Below are 16,894 nucleotides of genomic sequence, written 5' to 3' on the forward strand. Positions count from 1 at the left end.
TAGATCACTATAGGATCACCATATCGCCTTTGTCTCACGCTGGGTTTGTCAGTTTTGAAAAACATGATTTGTTGTCTGTAAATACACACTGTGGCCTGCGATGTTCTTTCTGTGAATATCTGCCTCAGGGAGCAACACATTACAATGATAAATCCCTGTTTGACTTTCTAATGAGAGGTGCCTAAACTATTTAAAACCATCACTTTTTCCAGATAATGAATATAAATGTGACGCTAAATTGTTCAGTGGTTTGACCAAGGTGAAAGTTAACTGTATGAGGTACCTGAGGTTTGCCATGTGTCTGACTTGAAAGTAAATATAGAATTTAATTGAACAGTTTTACTATTTAGGCAGACTCCCAGCACAACTGTAATATAATATCATTATTGTGATGTATTTTTTCTGCGCTGTAGAGGTGCCTCCAGGGCATATGATATGAGTCTGCCCACATATTCAGGACTCCTGCTTTTGCCCTGTTTAATATGAATCATTTTGCCACAAAGGGTTCTGCTTTACGTATGCATTGTCCTAACAGAGGTAGCACTTAAAACTAACGATGTCATAAATTTTTCTGGCTAATGTGGCAGGCGTAAAGGGAGCTATGGTGGGTGGGGTGAGGGTCTGGTGATTTGAGAGGAAGGATGATGAGATTTGGTGGCCTAGCCCAAGCAATGGACTTGATTAAACTAATCTCATCTCTATCAAAGCATCACTCTGATCCCTCTTGTCCCATTATTCATGGCAATGGGATAATTACACTGAGATGCATGGGGCCAGACAGACAGCACTGTGACACTGGGCCCTCAGACCCTGGGCTATGCCTCCACTACTATGTGGCCTGTTCATTTTAAACACAGATTAATTATGGTCAATGGGATGGTTCACGTCTGTCACTCTTAGTGAGAAAAATGGAAATGATTGCCCTCAAGATGATAAAGGATATTAAGTCATCTGCTGGTTGGAGGTTCAATAGGGATGAATACAATCAGCATTTTGATTTTTAAAATCAGCACCGTGAGTGTCAGAATAATGTGGAAAAACTGCAGTAGATGTGATAATGTCAATGTTTACAGTCATTGTACCAGGAAACTCACAACCCTGTCTCCTAAAACCAATACAGAGATCAGTTCTCTGAATAACTCAGAGTGACATAGATCAAATTCCCCATATGGAACATATTTGGATGAGTATTACAAATGAGAGAAACCCCATGCATACCACTATTTTTGTTTTCTCCAATACTTGATTGTTACTTGTGTTTACAGTATTTATTGAACAGACAACACCACTTATTTAATTTTAGTGGACTTCAAACTTTGTTTAGTTTATTTTTTACCCTAAGCATGAATAATGATAATATCTGATGGGCTGCTAAAGCATGATATATTAAACAAATGTTCTGTGATTCTACTTACAAATATTTTCCTTTTCAAGTATAATGTAAAAAAAAAAAAAAAAAAACAAAATTATTGAGTAATGCATATTTATGTAATCAACTCAGAGGTGTTTGTGGTACAGCGCTAACGCCTACACACATCACTAGTTTATACTGTGTGCAATCTTTTCAGGCGCTTACATTTGCTACCTTAGAGTGCCTTTTTTATTTATGGAGACTGTAATAAAAAAAATGTAAAAAACAACAACATATGAGGCCTTTCCCTTCAGGTTAAAATAAATATAGCCACAAGCAGCTTAATTGCACAGAGTGTGTTTTACCAGGTTTTGTGTCTTTATTTTATTTTTGTTTGGATGGCTGCATCAAACACACAAACGATCATTTTTTGTACACCAAAGCAGTAAGAGGTGATTGTAGGGTCCCCCAGTGCCCACGCACGCACGCACGACACGCACACACACACACACACACACACACACACACACACACACACACACACACACACACACACACACACACACACACACACACACACAGTCCGATACACACCCCCAAGGGACTCCTGCGAGACAATAGGGAGGGAAGAACAGACACGAGTGATAGACACCAAGCCAGTGTAATGGTCTCCTGTAGTCAGTGAGCTCTGCTCTGCCACGGTCAGAGTGTCGCCCTCGGTGCTCATCTGCAGCTTGTTTTTAACCACCACAATGATTGGGCGTCTTCCCCCGAAAGCCCCAAGGATGTTTTTCTCCAGCTCAGCCTTTCAACTGTGTCTCCGAGGACTAACATTAAGTCACTGACAAGTGACCATACCCCTTCAAACTAACAAGATAATTTAGTTGCACAGTGTACTAGCTTTCATTTTCTGTCTTATTTTTGAAGTCTCCATTACCTGAGAAGACATTGCTTTGTTGTTAGAATACAGATCAAAACCTGCTCCACAAGATAATGTGACTGTAAAATAAAGGTTTATTACAATAAACAGGCCGTGCCCAGATGTGTGTAGACATGTTTATTTTCTTCTTCAGGGGTTTATGTATTGAATTAAAAGTGCATATTAATTAACAGCCCTCTCTTTCTGCAGTAATTCTATATATTTGGATTTGGGCCAACACAGTAAACATGCACTCAGAGGCAAATGTTTATTGCCATGTTGTTTGTAATAGTCACCTTTCATTGAACCAGCATTTTACATGCTGTGACACAACACTTACAGATTGCAAATTAGAATATTTTAACTTCAAATACAGGAAGTTACATAAAAAATACAGGAAGTTACATAAAGGACCACACTTTTATTACAACCTGGCTCTTATGTTTTGTAGTTTTGTCATCATATTGTCTAATTTACTCATTGCTGAGATGTGGACACTTTCTGTAGCAGCATGTGTCCAGAGTGGATTGGGGCTGTAGTCAGATAGTTTTAAACAAATCCCACTTTTTCCATTTTATCCAAACAATTTATTTAGAAGTATTCAATAAGAATTTAAACTAGCCCATTGTTTTCAATGCACCATCCCCTTAATGGACTTGGTGTGTTTATAACTCCTTTGTTCTCATTGTTAAAACGTCACTACACTTCCTACACAGAGTCAGGGAAAAGGTCACGCTCCAGCAGGTGGTGAAGAAGAACCAGAGGTCTTTAAACCCAGTTTTTCTTAGGATTTGACTTTAAACTTGCTTATGACTTGCTAAACTTGGTTCCACCTTGGGTTAGTAATACACTAAAGTTTGATTTCAGATAGTTAGGAACATACATGTCTCACATGGCTTTAAAATAGGTTAAATCTCAGACATCAAAAGTTTCTTAGAGGCTTAGATGAAGGAAATGGAGTTATTTACCCCTGTATACATTAGAAGTGTGTTTCATATTGCAGAGATACAGTACTTCTGTGCACAAAATATTACCAGGGGCTCTACACATGAACTTGAGCATTGAGATCATTGTCTGAGTTTACTAAAAAGAAAAGGCCTGAACAATTCACTTTAGCAGTTGGTTTTTACGGTCACCGCCATCCTGCCAGTAAAAAAGAGTTGATGTACGAATGAACGGACTCCATAGGAGGAAATTTAATTCTCATACGAGGCTCCTTTTCCAACTACAAGGTCAATATTGTTTTTCACTAACGACAAAACAACAAATTATCCGTGCATTTATATGGAACTAGCTTTAGGAGCTTTCCTTCTTTACTCTCCTCCCTGTTATGTTGCATACGGAGTCCATTTCTTTTAGACTTGCTAGATGGCGACGACCGGAAAAACCAACAGCTACAGTGAGTTGTTAAAACCTTTCTTTTTGGTAAACTCTGTGAACAAACAATGTTGTCAATGCTTGCGTTTATGTGTAGAGCCTCTAGTGATGCTTTGAGCAAAGTTTCATGTTGTGTTGAGCCTTCTTACTGTTTTAAAAATAGTGATTTTGATGCTATCATAGAAGTGCCCCATAGCACTCCCATTCACTACCGTGTTTTCATTTTTGGCCATTTGACTGAAACGAAACGTACGGTAAATCTTAAAAGTGGCATTCCCATTGTAATTATGCTTTAAGCAAAAGTTTGACTTAGGTACATTCACAAAAAGACAATAGATTGCATTTTGGCAAGAGATACGCTTTAATGCCAGATCTGAACAGGACCTTTGGTGTAAGTCATGCTTTTAAAAGGATTGACTAGCACTGCTGTCGTTGCACTGAAGGTACACTACAAACCGTCACAAGTCACAGGACTTGTCAAAGGGAAAAGTGTAAAGTTTCTACTTTCATATTCCACACAAAAACAACAAACTCACCCGAAGAAGACAGGGAGCTCATGCTACGTTGTTTAAAATGAAGACTACGCATGATGAACCCCACCTCAGCTATGCCAGCATATATGCTTTTTTGGCTGGTTGAGTGTGCTTTACAGATTTTTACTTGGACCGAGTCTTAAGTAAATCAATATGTCTTTCAAGCATGGCCATTAACAGCAGTGTCCCTTCATTCCCTTTTTCTCCATCAAACCACACTAATCCTGATTTACACAGTTTAAAACCTTGGCCACATCCCTTACCTTCCAAGGAGATAGGGTAATTAAATTGGTACTTTTTACAAGTCGTACTCAATAAATCTGAATAAATTAACAAGGCATTACTAAGACTGCTACATTAAATTTGCATAGTGTGTTTAATGAATATGCAACTGCAAGTGAAAAGGTCTGCTACTGTGAACTCTTGAAATTAGCATAACTACTTCCAGCATGTTTCTTAAATAATGCTCTCATTTGCACATCACTGAGTTGGCTAATTCTAACTTCAGTCAGTGTAGCCTCATAATTAAGACTCTTGCTTTAATTTTTAATGAAGTTTATGTTACATCAATCCTGACAGTAATGAGAGGGACATGGAAACAAAAAGGCTGCTAATAATTAAATTCACCAACCAGTTTGAGGCGTAGTAATTCCTGAGGAGAAATTACATGACTAATTATTAATTTGATATTCATACCATTCCATGGGTAGACTCACATAACTGCTCATCCTGGTGCCAGTTATGCTGAAATGCAAAATGCCTTTTCACTGCCCCCATGACTGGGAGGTCTCACATGGATTTTAGTGCACAATTAATCATGTTGACACTCACGATTAAATGCTTTTTATTGGTCCCGATTTATTAGGCCATATTACCTGAGTTGGTTTAACGCCTGTTGAAGTCCGTCAGTGAGATGAGGACATAAACAGAGTAATGATTGAATAACAGTGCTGATTTGAAAGCAGTTCAGAACTGGAGCTGACTTTCAGCACTTTGATTGAACCAAGAAAATACCAACTGTAAAGAAAGACTGTCTCTCACTCCCGGTCATGGCTGTTAACTTTCAGTAGTAAGAAGTTAGCTCAAACATTCCCAGAATGTGTTTATACAAGACTACATGTCTTACAATCTACAGAAAACTTTGCACACCGAGAAGCAAAGAAAAAAAAGACAAAAGTCTAAAAATGTTGCAATGAAGAATTGAATTTGGACCTTTTGGTGAACATTTTCATTTGAGTCAATAACCATGTTTACCTTTATTTTCTGTTTTTTTATCCATTGCTTTTTGCAGTTTTAAGGTTTGTCAATTTTGGGGAAGTATTGACACTTATTATCTCCCACCTGTTGTCCCACATACGCCATCAGAACACTGAATGAATATATAAAGGTCATGTCTGTTATTTCGCTGCAATTGTTCACTGCATTTTGTCACAACACACACGTACAATACTAAATATGTAAAAAAATTTCATTTTTACAATCAGCTTTTACTACAAGAAAAGGGAAAGCTTGTATTTTCACTTCAAAAATGGAAGTGGAGTCAGGACATGAATTGTGGAACGATGAGTAGAGGTTGTTGTTTAGTGTAAAGACTGTGATATGTGCATCAATACTTTCAAATAGAAACATTAGAGAGACACATGCAGCTGCATTAACAATTATAACCTTTCATAGAGAAAGTGGACACATTTCCACCAAAGCTCTGAATTTGTTATTGAGGACTTATTTGAGATGAAAAATGATACAAAGTATCATTGCCATCTGGTATCTGAACCCAGTTGAGTATGAAAAGACTCAGAGGTGAGAAACAGAGATATTTTTGATCAAAATTATTCTACATGCAGACCCTCTCATTTTAGTTGTCACGACAACTGGCTATCCAGCTGAAAGTTAATTATTTGGGATTGTAATAGCTCTGGTTTAGGCAGGAGAAGTGAACATTTCCCCAGCTGATAAGGCTCTTAATACTCTGTCTGTGCCTACATTCGCTGTGACCAATAAAGATTTCTCCTGGCATGCAGCGGTACTTGACATTTCATAGGATTCTTCATGTGCTTTTCCATCAGTGCATTCTAATAGCGTAAACCTCAACTCTAGATTAAACTTGTTTGATAGAAATGTAATTGCATTCTTTTGTGTGCGTGCAGTCTGTGTGTGTTTCCCATCTATAATTCAAATGCTTTGTCACATCTGGAGTACTTGCTCCTGAACAGGTCAGAGTCAACAAAATTATTTTTCAAGTGTACACCCTTAAGGGTGTAGTAATCAGCACCAGTTCATCAGTCATATTACTACTACCCTACGTAATATGTGAATATATTACCTACAGTGCTGCTTCAAGAACATTTAATCAACACAATATCAGACAGATAAATACATATTTCTCTCTAGATATTAGCCATGCTTTTCAAAGTCCTTGGCCGGTGTTGCATCCTCACCCTGACAGTGTGAAAGCAGTCTGGTGGAATAATGACGCAGACTCTGCAATGTGCCCTTCCTTATGAGGATGCTTTTATAGACACACAAATATTCAAGCCTCGTCTTAATTAATATGAAAAAATCCTTCTGCGGGGACCGGGGTTACTTCTTGTGCCCTTTTGATTAGCCGTGGATTAACGGGACCTTTATGTTTTCCTCACTGCACCCGTGTTTTCAGCTCAGGTTAGCTCCCCTATTACTAAACAAATGAATTAGTGCCTGGAAATGTGTCATGCATATTACCTTTCAGCAGGAGGCACATTGAGCTGGTCGACAATAAAGGAGCAGTGCAAAGTGAACCATGCAACATCGCTTGTTTGCGTTTCTCTTTAAAGCTCTTTTGTGATTTACTGTGAGGCTTGTTTATGCTTAGCAATGCAAATGTGAGTCTTACAGCAGCATATATCACACACCAATTAAAATGTATCAATAGAAGTGGCACTTGGTGATTGGTCATTGTGTAAGTCACCCAGGAGCAAAGGACCAAACACTGCCTTGGTGGCTGCAGTCTGGTCTTGTAAAATACAAATACTAAGTGACATTAAAACAAAGGACTGGCCCTTGTCTCTAAAATAAGAGAGATGTAGGTCTGAAAGAGCAATTTAGGTGTTTGAATATTTCTCTCTTCTGCTTTGACAGCTGGACGTCCACACATTGCTAACTTTTTTATTAAAATTTCCTTTGACATCTTTTCATTCCGCTACCTTCCCCATGGGTGTCCCCAGCATCAGCCATGTGTTTTTTGTTTACGTGTGTGTTGTAAACACTCTTATATTGCTATTGTGTATTGTGTTGTTCTGGTCTTTGGCTCCGTTAGCCACATCCTTGGAGACCAGGCTTTTCCCTGATGTATAAGATGAAAGACAGAACAAAATGCCCCTTATTTGGTCCCAGTTGGTTAAGCGTGTGCTGATCACTGCCAAGGTCTGGATGAACATAAGCCACACAAAGGGCCGTGCCTTCCAACCACACAAGCTCACAATAAAAAAAAGGATTTGCCTCAGTTCAACGTCTTACGCGCTAACCCCCAAAGGAGAGATGTGTTGGTGGCGTTGCCGAGGACATGCCTAACAAACAACAATGTCAACTTCCTCTGAATTGATCCCAGAGTTCAAAGCTTTACATCTCTCACTATCTCGTACCTCAGAAACATAACTTAACTCAAAGTTAAAAAAATAAAAAACAGTCTTTCCCTACTTCTCTAAAGTGGCCCAATATATTCATCCATTTATTTTCTTCAGTTACACCTTTCATCTAGGTGTGTTGTGCATTAACGTTTAATGACACAACACAGTTCAGGGGAGCTATTAAAGTCTCCCTCTCTAAACTTATATATCCCCAATAATATTGCTTCACCCAGTGATCCTTGCTGCACAGATTCGTACTTATCCACCTTAAAGCCTTCCACCTCATTTTTATCCTTTGTGAAAGGTAATTCTTTGTATGTGATTGAATCATGTTAATTCATACTTCTTTTTTGCATAATAGCCCTTTTATCTTTCTGCTTCACGGTGAAAGTTCACTCTTCTGTTGAGTTTGTTGTTAATATATTATGATCTGACATTGCTTAATATTGCATTATTCTCTCATTTTCAACAATATATACAGTAACGGAGAATTATTTTTCACATGACACCAGTTCGTTATGCAGTGATACATAGTGTAGTAGTGAGGGCTTGTGCATTTTTTTCTCAATATTGAAATGGACTCTGTCATATTGTTATTCTGTTTTTTCCTCTCATCTTTTACACATTTACATGTCTTCCTGTCTCACCATCTTCACAGCAACGTTCTTCTTGCTCTTTGCTCTTTCCCTTTTTTATCTGTCAGATGGCTAAGTATCATGTGTAGTTTAATAGGATGATTTGTTGTTACGGAGTCATCTGTCACCAAAAGCTAAATGATGAAATGAGAGTGTGAGTAGCACTGTCTTGTCAGTAATGAATTATGCAGTGGGTCAGGGGCCTCTGTTTTGGTTACAGTCGACGGGACAAACACGGACCTCAGGTATTACACTCATCAGTCCTGCTGTTTCTCACCATATGGAGTCAATGAAGTGGGACACCCCTCCTACACACACACACACACACACACACACACACACACACACACACCACACACACACACACACACACATGCACCTGCAGATACAAATTCATAGTAATACAGTAGATATCTGGATAGATGGGTTTTATATTGTCCAAAATTGTCATTTTGACACTTCACAAAACACTAACTCGTTAACTATCAATTAGCTACAGTACTTCAGAAAGATAGGTAGTTAGATAGATAGAAGTGTTTCAGTGTTTAATTGGATGAAACCATTTACAGACAAATTGAATTAGATGTTCCCGCCTCTGTACAATTGAGATATCTGTTACAGATGATGTGCCGTATAATGAATGCCTAATTTATGTAATTAGACCATTAAGCATAATCCGAGCATATGTTGTAAATGCCCTGAGGTCTTCTTCCAGGTACTCCCTCTGATGTCACCCAGAAACAAGTAATGGAGTGGGCTGCTGCCAGGACCTAATAATCTGGCTGTTTGATCAAATAAACATTCACCATATTATAATATTAAATATAGAGATTTTAGTCTGATTTCCTTTTCTGGTCAAAAAAATTAATATTCAAGAGGCCAGCATGTGAAGATGACCTTTAAATAGTGTGAATATCCAGTCATAGGCTAAATTTGCGATTGAGGAGGTTCTTGTGAGAGCCCTCTGTCTGCTAATTAATTGTCATCTTGCTGAATATTCATACCTTTTCATCAGCGCGTCCTTAATTGCACCGTAAAACATCTCTGGGGGCTGAAACCACCACGGACTTAATTAGCAGCGCAGGCCTACTGGTTGGGTTGGAGAGTCACAGTTTGCAGCAGACAACAAACCATGCCTGCTTTGACTGAACGTGTGTTCAGTCAAAACACAGAGACCAGGTAACAAATCCCTTTAAATCTAGGGATCTGCTTGTGATAATCTGCGTGACAAAAATAGAAAAATGCGGTAATTTGCACTCTTAATTCACTGGGATTATAAATGTTTGTTTTAAAGATGCGAATTTGTTCACCTCCAGCCATGATTTGTCTATTTAGTTAGTGGCCTAAACATACATTGCCTGCAGTCAGCAACCTGCCTGCCTTAGAACCTAAAAAAGGGAGAGAGAAAAAAAAACAGAAATCAGCACAAAAACATATAGCGTCCAAAAAATGTAGACCAACATTTTTAAAATATTAAAGCTTGCAGATAAACTGTGTATTTTTTATTATTATTATTAATTAGCCTAATAGTAATCCCGGCATACCCTTGGAATAAATGTTTCCCTGTGTAATAATAACCCTCATCTTTAAATTTATCTTAATCATTCCCTGAAAGGAAGATTTCTTTCTCTCTCCTTAGGTCTGGGTGGCAGCATATCTCAACTCGATTCAGTGTGACAATATTGTTTGGCTATCATTCGCTGCTTTAGGATGAATGGCATCGATCCTCTTTTAACAACATTTGTTTCCTATTGTGTTCGGGGGTGCAGCAGAGGAGGGCAGACGTGTGAAAGTGGCTGTTTGATTCTCTTTTTCATCCCCATGACCTCAGCTTTTGTGTCTCGTCACCCTGGGAATGTCACGCCTCACTACTCTACTTTAAGATGTTTCAGAAAGTGCCCTTGTTTTCACTCCTCTTTTTTTTTTTTTTTTTTTGAAAGCTCACACAAAATTGTTCTTGGTTCCCCTCCTGCTATAAAGGATACTTCAGCTGAGGCACGGTTCACAAGTGCAATGCAATTTGGCTTATCCCAACCTTTGTTCGGGTTTCTACAAATGACCAAACATAGAGCAGACTTGATCTACTGCTGCTTGAACTCAGGAGTTTGGGAGCAGCTAAAAACCCTATTCAGATTCAGAGTCATGGTGGTATTTTTTGTGTGCATTCGACGGGGACAAAAGGTCTACCAATATCCCATAACCCTGAAGCTCAAAAAGCCACACCGTCTGTGTGTGAGAGAAGAGAGAGAGAAAGAGAGAGAGAGAGCGCGAGAGAGAGTCTTCCTGCTCATCTGTGGCTCGGCTGGTTAATGCGAGTGTTGCAGGTTAACTTGCAAGGCACTAACTTGGCGTGACAGCCAGTTTGTTGTGCAAACATGAACAAATAAAAAGTGCCAAAAGATTTGCCCTTTCATGAGGAAAATGTAAGATTAAGAATCGTGCGTAAAAATTCTGAACAGTCTGTGTGGCATTCAAAGGATTTGCTGCATGATTCAGTGTTTGCAGTACGATTTTGATTTTAATACCTCACAGGTTTCATTCACAGTTCACAATTATAATTTTGCACGTAGGCTATAAAATGTGTCCGGTTGCTTTGTACACGGACATATTAATCTGAGGGAGACCCAATAATATATTTTTAAATAAATGAATGAATGAAAGGCTGCTGGATGTCAGACGATGTTTGGCATTTGGCAGTGTGTTGTCATTATCCGCGGTGATGGGTCGACTGGGCCACTTCCTTTTGGACAAAACCTTTTCAGCTGAACACTAATGGGAAATGGCAGGTGTTAAAAGGCACTTTGCAGGAAGAAAAAAAAAATCATGAAACTGGAAGTTTTAGGCTACACTCTTGAAACTAAATTTCTTGTATTTATTTTTTTCTCCAATAGCCTATATTTTTTTTCTATAGGCTGATGTATAACCTCCGATAATGTGAAGTATTACATTAATTACAACAGGGTTTTAGATTGTTAAACAGTTCTTATACAGCAGGGAGGACGCTCTTCTTCAGCCTGCTCCTGGTTTCTGAGTGAAAACAGCTCGGTGTCCCCCGCAATGCGATTCTTTTCGTAATCCGTCAGACTGGTGATGGGGTGCATTGTGGATTTATGGGGGGAAATTAACATAAATTATGAGCAAATCTGCGTGTGCGTGTGTGTGGTCCCTGGCATTGCAAACCCTCCAAGCGGAAAGGTGGCCCTGGCCAAACGCTTGAATAGCAATAGCTCAAAATAGGCTTCCCATTTGGTTTTCACATTCATATAATTGACTTATGGATATTTTATACAGTTTTCACCACACCATCCTCAAGGGTTTATTTGCATTTCTGAAGTACTTTTGAATCTCCTTTACATAAACACAATAGACCTGATTGCCTCATGAAGTTTCAGTTTGAACAGCGTTGTTTGCACTGTGTTGATGTTTTCATATCGTCTGCTTCCTCTGCGCAGCTTTGGGCAAAATTAGCTGAGAAAAACTAATAGTCGGCTCATCAACAAACTTGCTCATGGCAAATTATTTTGTATGGCGTTTCGTAAACAACATTAGGCTGTAATTAGGGGGAGACGGCGAAATACATTTTCGCAACATTGTATCTGTGAATTCAGTTTTCACTCAAATCCACATCATAAAAAAATATAAACAGTGTATAAAACACTTAATAGAAAACTGCACTCATTACACACACCGCTGCACAAAGGAATGTTTTAAATAAATGCACATTTATATAAAATAGGCTATACATCTGCCAACATTATAGTTAAAAGCAAATTTACGACGGGACATCGTATACATTACAACATGCCGAATCATTTACGTGTCCGTTCAAATTCCATATATTCTTATGAACTGCAACTGTAAAGTCCGCTGAAGAAGTATTAGCGCATACCTTCACACACTGAGTGCCATCGCAGTTCAATTCCGGTTGCCGAGCCTTTTCACCCCTTTTTCTGTCTTCAAATGGAAATGATTTCCATTGGCCCAAGGTGTCCATGTAAATAGGTGTAAATGAAACCAGATTATGCCTTCCTCCCAGCCCCCTCCTCCCATGGCAATTGTCATGTGATAGCAAAGAGGTGGCACATTAATGGAGCGCCTCTACAGGGGTCTTTTCTGCTCATGTCACTACATAAAACTATCAGATGGTTAGAGGAAGGCCATGGAGGCATCCACTTAGCTTGTCTTATCGAGGACGCCAAATGATATCCAGCTCTGCTAGCGGGACAAGCTGACTTACTTTGCAAGAAAGACTTACAGCAGCCGTCACTCCATAAATGTGCACCGTCCGCCCGCCTGCACACCGCAGAGGCGCTCAACTTGGCTGTTTTACGCACAACGCTACTCCTGCATTGCCGGCATTGAAACTTTCCTCAGCGATTGTTTTCATGAAGAGCAACACGCTTTCGTCAAGGAATTAAGGGAGACTACTTTTTTAATTGCTTTTCTGAAAATATCGAGGATGCCTCGCCCAGGGAGAAACACGTACAGCGACCAGAAGCCACCTTACTCCTACATCTCGCTCACTGCCATGGCGATCCAGAGCTGCCCGGAGAAGATGCTGCCTCTCAGTGAAATTTACAAGTTCATCATGGATAGATTCCCTTATTATAGAGAAAACACTCAGCGGTGGCAAAACTCTCTGCGGCACAACCTGTCCTTCAACGACTGTTTCATTAAAATCCCCCGGCGCCCAGATCAGCCAGGCAAGGGCAGCTTCTGGGCTCTGCACCCCAGCTGCGGGGACATGTTTGAGAATGGAAGTTTCTTGAGACGCCGCAAAAGGTTCAAACTGTTGACATCGTCTGACCATTTGGCCCCGAGTAAGCAGTCGGATGCTGCCCATTACCTCCAACAGCAAGCTAAACTGAGACTGAGCGCCCTGGCAGCCACTGGCACACACCTTCCCCAAATGTCAACTTATAACCTCGGAGTGTCTCAGTCCTCAACTTTTAAGCATCCGTTCGCCATCGAGAACATCATCGCCAGAGAGTACAAGGTCCCGGGGAGTCTGGCGTTCTCCACCATGCAGTCCATGTCTGCCGGGTACCCGCTCCACAACCAGCTGACGACCGCCTGGCCCCACATGTACAACACCAGCATGATTGACACGTCGGCCCCAATCTCCATGGCAAGCAGCGACTACAGCGCCTATGGCATGCCCATCAAGTCCCTGTGTCACGGGGGTCAGTCGTTACCGGCCATTCCTGTGCCAATCAAGCCCACCCCGACCTCCATGGCCGGTTTTTCGGCGTTACCTCCACACATTCCCGCGTTTCTATCAAACTCTCCACAGTCTCTGAGCCCGACGTCCCCACAGACAGCAACGAGCCAAAGCAGCCCTGCCACCCCGAGCGAGACTCTGACGAGCCCCTCCACACTGCAGTCTGTGGCTGTGCACTGACCAGCGACACTCTTCCCCAGTAAACGAACTGCTAGCCGGCTTCCCGGGCATCTTTACTAATCCCAAAGTTTATATTTTCTGTCGTCGGAAACTATCAAGGCGAGTTGCAGCTGCATATCGAATTATTTGTGTATGTGTTGAATGTGTCGCTTTAAATTGTGTCATAGAAGTCCAGCACAGAATCGCACAGCGAAAAATTGCTCTTGAAAATATAAATTATTTGATAGTTATATTTTTCAGTTTATTGTGAAATGTGAGTGTTGAAAGTGGAGCCACCGATGTTATCCAGGGGACGTTTGTTTTGGCACCATCAACTCTGATTTGAAGTGCTTGCAATTCCCGTGGCAGTTCTTTCAGTTTTATCAAATAGCAAAACGTTTGCACCGTTTCTGTGTGACCACTGTAATGTCAATGAAATTGCGAGGCAATGGCTCTGTGTTTTTTTAGTATTTGCTTTTTAATACTGGAATGATGGATAAGGGTATACCAAATAGGACTAGGATTTAGATTTGTTCTTACCATCCCTGTAAAAAAAAAAGCAAAATGAATTATCAAATCTTTTCAAAATGGAAAAGTAGTATTTGCAACGTCCTCAAAATGCAAGATGTGAATATTGCAAATAACTGATACTGAAATGTTGTAAGATGCACTTTTTAGTTTTACGTTTTAGATATCTATTTTCCAGAAAATGTTCTGTGAAGCATTTAATTTAAAAGGCTGTGGTGACCATGTGTATCAGATGCTGTAAATTTGTACTTTTTTTTTTTTTTTTTAGGTAAAAGCATGCATTCTAAAAAAAAAAAAATTGTGTTGGTACTGTGTTGTTATTGTTGTTTTTTGTTTGTTTAATTTTTGCAAGCATGCGTGCTTTTGAAAAGTGTGCAAACAGTCTATGAATTGGAAAAAAAACTGGTAATCGAAATATTTTCCCATTAAAAGTGAAGTAAACAATCAAAATGTTTCTGAAGATTTCATCTAAGACGATGTCACATATTTTCTTTTGTTATTATTATTATTATTATTAATATTATTAATATGATTATTATTATTAATAGTAGTATTACTACTACAACAGGTTTCAAATTTATTTTCAATTGGCAGAAAATTGTTTTCATCGGATTCCACTTTAATTTTTCAAAAAATAACAATATTAAAAAAAAAAATAATAATAATAATAATAATAATAATAATAATAATAATAATAATAATAATAATAATACTTTGACCTGTCTCGTATCCAGGCTTGAGAGCGTGAGAGTTCCAGAGAAGCAGTGGGAGAGAAATGAATCGTGCAGTCGATTAGGATGCATGGAGTTGCGATGCCATGGCCACAGCGCAGACAACTGGGCTCATTCATCAAGCTGTGGGCTAAACACAATTAAGCCCAACAATAAACATTTAGAAAAGCTGCACACAGTGTCCGAATTAATCTCGTTGCATATTTTCGACATATTTTCGTCACAGAGGGCAGTTAAATATAAGCGTCCTGTTGATTGACTCGATCTCATATTTAACTCTTACTCGGGGGAACTTTATTCAACAGGTTTTATAAGTACAGACGGAGAATTTTTAGCAAACAAATTGCAAAATGCTAGTTTTAGTCTTTCATTCGATTTGTTTGCCGGATTAAAAAAAAAAACGCGCTTACTGCCTCCCCTATAGAAAGCAACAGCCTATTTCGGGGTATTAAACAAATACATTAGAATTCCGTCACTATATGCAATCGAGTAGATCAAATAAAAGGTCTCGGGACACTTCATTCTCCCTCATTCACTTGAATTGAAAGTGCAAAGAATAGCAAACTTAGACTGGGCCACCAATGTAGATTTAGCCTTTTTTCAGCAAGACAAAAAGACTGATTTTTCACAAACACATTGCTGACTGGGGAACTAGGAAACGAGCTGCAAGACCCTTTTGGAATTTAAATCCACCCCTCCCCCATGGACTGTTTGGACAACAGTGTTAGTTTTTTTTTTCCGACCCGCTTTGTGCATTTCTGTGTGTAACATTAATTCTGACTCTGGGTGATTAAATGTATTGAACTAGCAACGGCAGATTACAAGATTTAATTTTGAATCAGATTTTTATTTTTCTGGCTGGTCATTACAATTACAATTTAAACCACATTAAAAGACAGCCTATGGAACCTTTTCATTAAGCAGATTGAAGCAAAGAAATCCAGCAACTGAAAAAAACACTGTTACAATATTTACTACCAATTTATACTTGTGCAATTGTTTTCTATTCATTTGGATTACAGTGTACTTAACTTTGTCCTATTTAGTGTGTATTGCACTGTTATAAATAAAATGTTAGTGATATATATAGATGAATGTCTGAAAATAACTTCTGTGAATAACAACTCATTCATTGTGAGATCATGCCAGTATGTGAAATGTAAAAATAACCAAAAGCTTTCATTTAATGCATTATGTGCTACTCTGGAGACAAAATGCCATGTTCAAATTGTAACATCCTGTCATCCTATAATTATACTTAAAGACACAGTGCATGCTGCTGATGTTCCATGGTAAATTACTGAATCACATCAATGGTATGAAGTTTGTCTAGAAAAATAAACACCTATTAATTAATAAACACCTTTTCCAAAATGTTCAAATAAGTAAACCGATTTAACCCCTAAGAGAGCAAGCGTGAAAGCACAGGTAACAGGTGTGAGGCAGAGGAAACACATGTTAGACCTCACCAACTCATCTGACACCTGACACACAAGACGTTAAAATAAATAGCGCAGAAACCATTTTTTTCCTGAATAAAACCTTTAAACAGTAACTGTTTCTGACACTACAAGCCTAAAAAAAAAAAAAAAAAAAGAAATCTGAAAACACTGCCCCAGAGTTTTTACTTCTCTTTCCTTCCATAATAGAAAAGAAATTTTGTTTTGCTATTTCAGCTTATCATAAACAATGTGTCCATATTTTCAGCATCAGTATGAACTCAGTTGTATAATCCAAGTCTGCATTGTCCTTGTTTTCTTAACTATGTTCCACTTAGACAAAGAAGAAGGTCATCTTAGGCAGGGGATGAAATATAGACCACATGCAAAACCCCA

General features: G+C 39.0%; 1 protein-coding gene across 1 annotated transcript; it reads left to right on the top strand.

Annotated features, from left to right (window-relative positions):
* The first annotated feature begins 12,487 nt into the window (after positions 1–12,487).
* Positions 12,488–16,304, top strand: foxb1a (forkhead box B1a). The gene has a single exon (XM_032524266.1). It carries the CDS (start codon positions 12,880–12,882, stop codon positions 13,819–13,821), a length of 942 nt encoding a protein of 313 aa, XP_032380157.1. The 5' UTR covers positions 12,488–12,879; the 3' UTR covers positions 13,822–16,304.
* Positions 16,305–16,894: the final 590 nt, after the last annotated feature.

Source organism: Etheostoma spectabile, chromosome 8 (genome assembly GCF_008692095.1).
Source record: "Etheostoma spectabile isolate EspeVRDwgs_2016 chromosome 8, UIUC_Espe_1.0, whole genome shotgun sequence".
In the NCBI taxonomy this organism is placed as follows: Eukaryota; Metazoa; Chordata; class Actinopteri; order Perciformes; family Percidae; genus Etheostoma; species Etheostoma spectabile.